Genomic DNA, 6,780 nt, shown 5'->3' with positions numbered 1-6,780 from the left:
CCGGGCTTCCCTGGTGGCGCAGTGGTTGAGAGTCCGCCTGCCGATGCAGGGGACACGCGGTCGTACCCCGGTCCGGGAGGATCCCACATGCCGCGAAGCGGCTGGGCCTGTGAGCCATGGCCGCTGAGTCTGCGCATCCGGAGCCTGTGCTCCGCAACGGGAGAGGCCACAGCAGTGAGAGGCCCGCGTACCGCAAAAAAACAAAAAACAAAAACCAAAAAAAAACAGTTCCCCCGCACGCTTAGAGCCCGTGCTCTGCAACGCAATGAGAAGCCAGTGCACCACAATGAAGAGTAGCCCCCGCTCGCCGCAACTAGAGAAAGCTCGCGTGCAGCAACGAAGACCCAACGCAGCCAAAATAATTTTAAAAACCCAAAAAACAAACAGCTCCGCATTTCCCTGTCCCCCCAGCCCCTGGCAACCACCATTCTACTTTCTGTCTCTATGAATTTGAATAATCTAGTTGCTTCATATACATGAATCATACAGTAGTTGTCATTTTGTAACTGGCTTATTTCTCTTAGTATAATGTCCTTAAGGTTTATTCCTTTATTTGAAATGTTTTTAACAAAATGAATACTCATTCATAGAGGTATTCCAGAGTCAATGTCCCGTGAAGTTTCCTCTTGTCAGATTTTATTTTTGTAAGGATGAGTTTTAGCTGAGCATGTGTGCGTCTGTGTGCATGTGTGCCTATGTGCGTGTACGTGTGAGTATGCATGCGCTTACATGCATGCCTTGTGCCTGTCTGTATGATTTGTTTTATTTTTCTTGTCAAGGCTGGTACTTCACCATCTGTAAGGCTCTAAGTGATTCATGTCATCTTACCTCACACTATTCCTGTTAAGTCATGAAGCTAAAATAAATAGACATTTCAGAAACAAGTGAGTCGTTGGTTGAAAGTCAGATTGCAGGGCTGTTCTGTTTGTGACTGAATTATCTCCAGCGCTGATCTAGGGGAGACAGCGTCTTGGTTGTAATCCCTTAGTAGGTCAGCTTAGTGTGTGTTCCGTGGGCAACATAGCCACTTCTAGCCCTGCCCCCATCTTGATTCACAAAGGGCGTGCGTGACCATGGGAGGGTTCTCTCTAAAATCACCCAAGGCCTGTGTCCTATGGCCTCTGGGACACAGCATTATCACCACAAACAAGGACACATTCATGTCCCTGGCTTCCTCCCAAATGTCCTTCGATTCCTGCCAGAAGGGACTGAGAAAAATGAGCTCCATCTTCCTGGAAATTGTCTTATTTTGATCACTCTGAATGCTGATCCTCTGAGGAGGCCAGGCCAGAGGGCCCCCACAAGGGGACTGTGATGGAGGGGGGAGGAGGACAGAACCTGAACTCTAGCCTTGGCACTGCCATTCACATGCCCCTGATGGAACCCACCAGTTGCTGTGCCCCAGAGCTTGGGCCATGCTGGACACATGGTAGGCACCTAGTAACCATTTACTAAGAAAAAGAAGTGAGTTTTCCCACATAACCTTGGACAAACCAGCTAACCTCCTTCATCTTCAACTACCTTCTCTGTAAAATGAAATAACGGGCTAGCATGAGCTCTGTTTTTCCTCTCAACTTGAGTATTCTTTGATTTGAGAAAGAGCTATCTAAATTTAACTGTTATCACTTCTATGTCAGCATGTTCTGGGTAGGGATACATTTCAAGAGAATAGTTTTTTAAAATTTATCTTCCCAGAGAAATAAAATGGCTTTTCTCCTTAGGGTAACACTTCAGAGTTGGAGGCTGGGTGGAGAAAAGAAGCAGGATTTTGGAGATTAGTCATCAGCCTAGAATAAGAGTCTATAGATGATTGCCTGTCACTGCCTCGGGTCACTTTTGGGATAACAGGAATGTCCTGGTAAGGAAAACACAAAGATGTTCTATTAAAAAAAATAAATCTCCTTATGAAAGTGAGGAATCGATAGTCAAACAATCTAAATTATCCAGCAAGGATACTATGTGCTTGTATGCATTTGAAAGCCCACCATGCCCTTTACAGTTTACTGTATACATTTATTATACAGGATTTGATTAGTCTGTGCTTAAAGCAATTTGCTTTTAGAACAAAAATCAAAAAAGAAAAGAAAGGAAAGGAAATCTGTGATAGGCAAAGTTTTTTGTTTGTTTGTTTTCTCTTGATACGTCGATTGTTCTGTGAAATGCTGGGTAACTTACCACGACTGCTGCCTTATAGCAGGACCATGAGACAGCCTGTTGTGGTTCTATTTTATAGCTGGGACATTTCTGGTGTAGGCAGATTCGGTATAAAATGAAAGTATAATCATAGCGCTGTTCAAAATGATGTTATTTTCACTCCTGGAGAGGGATGTGTACTTGTCATTACCAAACCCTGAGAAAGATACAATGGAGCTAGCAGTAAAGATGCTTGGGCGCTCTGATTTGAGCGTTAGTTTTTCCTGTATAATTATCAAGCGCTTGCATTACTTAAAGGGGATAGAAGGAGGCACAGAAATCTGTCGGACAGACACTCAAGAGACATGGCACAGAGCGTGCATCTGGGGAAGGGGGTCGGTGACTGGGAGACTGAAGTAGGGGTTGAGAGAGAGACACTCAGTTTTCATAAGGTACGTTTTGTATTTGAATTTTTCGAAACTGTATGCGTGGAGTATATTTTCAATTTTTACAAAAAACCATAAATCACTACTCAAACTGCCAGGATAAAGTTTGTTGTAAAACATGGACCAAACTGTCAACAGGCTATTATGTAATAAAGCATAATCAAACTGTAGAATCAAAGTTGAAAAAGACACCATAGCACGTTGAAAACAACGTTGGCATAGCTGTCAAGAGGGACTTACGGCTGTCTGGTTTGGTTATTTCTCTTTTTTGGTTCTCAGTTGCCCCAGGGAATAAGAGGGGGTTGATCTGGGTCAGTGGTTCGCAATCCCGGCTGTGGATTTTTCTACTGCATTAGAAAAATAGTTTAGGAGGGAGGGATAAATTAGGAGTTTGGGATTAACATATACACACTACTATATATAAAACAGACAGCCAACAAGGTTCTACTGGATGGCACAGGGAACTACATTCAATATTTTGTAATAACCTATAAGGGAAAAAATCTGGAAAAGAATAGATATGTATATGTATAACTGAATCAATTTGCTGTATACCTGAAACTAACACAACATTGTAAATCAACTATACTTCAATAAATAAATTCATTCATTCATTCATTAAAATTTTTAAAATAGTTTAAAAAATAGTGTTGGGGATTCCCTGGCGGTCCAGTGGTTAGTACTCGGCACTTTCACTGCTGGAGGCCCAGGTTCAATCCCTGGTTGGGGAAGTAAGATCCCACAAGCCACGCAGCGTGGCCAAAAGAAAAAAAAAATAGTGTTGCTTGGATCCCGTGCCTAGATTCTGATTTACTTGATCTGAAAACACTGGTCTGTCAGCGTCTCTCAATGTTTCTTTCACTATCTCACCCCTAAGGAACCCTTTTCAAGATATATTTTTGCTAACTGCCCTTTCCCATAAACTTTTCATACCACCAGATATACTGTATATCTGTTTATGAACTGTATGTACATTTGTGCTTTACATATAAAATGAGTAAGATTTTTTGGCCCGTGTTGAGAATTCATGATGTAGATGGAAGTCCCTTGTAAGTTTACCAATTGTATAACTCTGTAAGTTTAACTTATCTGAAATAATGGAAGAAGGAAATAAAGAGAGGATACGCTACAGCGTAAATTCCAACACTGTCTCCGCTGGGTTTTGTTACCCAGTCATATATAACACACACATGGGTCCTGTGCCTTGTAGAGCTGGACCTGCCTTGGCAGTTCAAGACATTACACTCAATGGAGAAAGCAGACTGGTGTGGGGGACAGAAATATCAGACAAATATTGGGAAGATCCATCTCGCCCTTGGGATGTTTCCTGACCACCCTTGCTGTGCATTACTGGACAGAAGGGCCTCACCCGGTAGTCATCTGCCAACACTGGGAGTGGTCAGACAGAGGCCAGATGTAAACGAGAATCCCAGAATTCATTGGGAGTTTGAGCCCAATAATCTTATTTATTTATTTATTTATTTAATTTGTTTATTTTTGGCTGCGTTGGGTCTTCGTTGCTGCGCACGGGTTTTCTCTAGTTGCGGCGAGCAGGGGCTACTCTTCCTTGCGGTGCACGGGCTTCTCTTGTTGCAGCACGGCTCAGTAGTTGTGGCGCACAGGCTTAGTTGCTCTGCGGCACGTGGGATCTTCCCGGACCAGGGCTCGAACCCGTGTCCCCTGCATTGGCAGGCGGATTGTTAACCACTGCGCCACCAGGGAAGCCCAAGCTCAATAAGCTTTTTTTTTTTTACTTTTATTTGCATTTATTTTTTGCAGCATTTATTCCCGGGCCATAAGTTTTTGTTTGTTCAATTTCTTCTGGGATATCTTTTTCTTCTGGGCAACCTCCTCTTCTGGTTTAGGAACAATCTGTTCTTTTTCAGTAAGGATCATCTCAATGTGGCACGGAGAGCTCATGTATGGGTTGATCCGACCATGAGCTCTATAAGTCCTGTGCCACATCTTGGGGGCTTTGTTCACCTGGATGTGCTCAATGACCAGAGAATCTACATCTAAGCCCTTAAGTTCAGCATTACTCTCTGCATTTTTGAGCATGTGCAGTAAAAATTCAGCACTCTTTTTGGGCCACCGACCCTGCGTGCAGCCCCACTGTTTGGCCTGGGCACACCTACCAGCTCCACCATTGTAATGACAGAACGGCACACATTGCTTCTTTAAAGTGACATCCTTCAGATACTTGGTGGCTTTTCGGATATGCATACCCTTAATGGCCTGGGCTGTTTCACGAGTGTTCTTAAAGTGAACACGAAGATTTGAACCTCTTGACTTGCATGATTTTGTGGGATTTTCTGGGTCAAGTGAATAGCGAACCATTTTTAGAGGTCACCTCAGGCCACTAACCGGAAAAAGCCCAAAGATTTTAAACACAATTCTATGCCCAAAGCAAGAGCAAATAATTGGAATAAAAGACAAAGCAATCTCCTCTCTAGGACTTCATGGCAGGCGGTGTGTGTTAGGTGGTCCTAGTCACCTCCACTTGTACTGGGGCTGTTTCTAAACAGGTCTGTGGTCCTCCTATTAATAAAAGGGGCAGGAGAAAAGTTTGGCTGCTGCCCATTTAACGGGTAAGACCAATAACAGCTGTACTACTCAGAGTGTGGAATTACTTCCAGTAAAATGTTTTCAATTAAGTCTTTTTATTCTGAAGGAACCTTTTACACGTAGGCTGGACACCTCATCATAGCATTTCTTTGCTTTAACAACAAAAAGCCCAGAAAAGTCTAGAAGTTCTAAATATGCTTTTGTAAATAGAGTCCTAGTTTTAGAACTCAGGTTTGATCTGAGATACTTGTGATGCCATACTTGTGGACACAGATCCCGAGTTCTGGGGCTTCCTTCCTTCTGGTAAAACAGTAGCTCTCTGGGCTTCTCTGGTGGCGCAGTGGTTGGGGGTCCGCCTGCCGATGCAGGGGACGCGGGTTCGTGCCCCGGTCCGGGAAGATCCCACATGCCGCAGAGCGGCTGGGCCCGTGAGCCATGGCCGCTGAGCCTGCGCGTCCAGAGCCTGTGCTCCGCAACGAGAGAGGCCACAACAGTGAGAGGCCCGCGTACCGCAAAAAAAACCCCAGTAGCTCTCTGTTTCTCACCTCATTTTCACCTGAATGCACCTGTGAAAACTTTTGGTCTAAAGTTGAAAATTCAGGGTCAAAGGAGAGAGTGAGGGGGAAGGGAGATGTCAGCCTATAAAAGGAAAAAAATAACAAATAAACAACAACAACAATAATAATAAATCTGGACACTCAGGTTGGCTTGTGTTCCCTCAAGGGTCTGACAATACAGTTGGTAAATCAGACCATTTTTATGAAAAGTTGAGTAATAATATAAGGTATCATTAAATAGGAGGTACAGATAACAAGGAATTTAGAGGAGGGAGTGCTCGCTGAGATCTGGTGTCAGAGACATTCAGGAATGCTGGGGGTGGAAATACCTGCATATGTATAAGGCAGGAACAAAAGCCAGCTGAAGTCTAAAACGGAACAAAGTTCATCGGGTTAAACTGTTCAAGAGAAGTTTGGAATGAAGTTTCTCCTCTTAATTCTCGTTCTTCAAGCTGCTGCTTCTGGAGTTGTTCCTCTGTCTAATAGTACAAGTCTAGAAGAAAATGATGTGCTGTTTGCACAAAGGTACCTGGGCACCTTTTATGGCCTCCTGGTGGAAACAACTCCCATGCTCAAATGAGAATCATTAGCAACTTTGTGGTGGGCAAAATCCAGAAAATGTGGCATTTCTTCTTGGGGCCTAATGTGACCCGGCAGTTGGATGCCTCTCCTCTGACAATGAGGTCCACACCAAGGTGTGGGAGGCCCAGTGTTCACCAGTTTGGCACAACGATGGGGAAACCAGTATGGACAAAACATCGTGCCACCTACGGAATCAAGAATTACCCTCCATGGTGTGGAAGGATGTTGACTATGCCATCCCCAGGCTTCTCAAGTACGGAGTGATGTGACCCCCTGCAATTCAAACAGAAGAACCCTGAAGAGGCTGATATTATCATATATTTCCCACAAGGAGCTCATAGAGACTCTAATTCTTCCGATGGCAGAGATGGAAACATCACCTGTGCTTATGGGCCTGGAGCTGGTATTGGGGGAGGCTTGCACTTTGATAGGGCTGAAATCTGGATTTAAACACACCAAAAGCACAAATTTGTTTCTTGTTGCTGGTCATGAGTTTG

General features: G+C 44.0%; 1 protein-coding gene across 1 annotated transcript; it reads right to left on the bottom strand.

Moving 5' to 3' along the window:
• Positions 1 to 4,348: 4,348 nt before the first annotated feature.
• On the bottom strand, positions 4,349 to 4,928 carry LOC309824032 (large ribosomal subunit protein uL22-like). Its single transcript, XM_082656766.1, has one exon. The coding sequence runs from the start codon at positions 4,914 to 4,916 to the stop codon at positions 4,362 to 4,364; it is 555 nt and encodes a 184-aa protein (XP_082512892.1). The 5' UTR covers positions 4,917 to 4,928; the 3' UTR covers positions 4,349 to 4,361.
• Between the last annotated feature and the right edge of the window lie 1,852 nt (positions 4,929 to 6,780).

This window comes from Grampus griseus (assembly GCF_964374135.1).
Source record: "Grampus griseus genome assembly, chromosome: 6".
NCBI lineage: Eukaryota > Metazoa > Chordata > Mammalia > Artiodactyla > Delphinidae > Grampus > Grampus griseus.
Note: the sequence above shows the minus strand (reverse complement) of the source record. Positions and strands in the feature narration are given on the sequence as shown.

Bases quoted from the DNA above. Each gene is read 5' to 3' on its own strand.
- LOC309824032 (XM_082656766.1), bottom strand. From the start codon at position 4,916: ATGGTTCGCTATTCACTTGACCCAGAAAATCCCACAAAATCATGCAAG.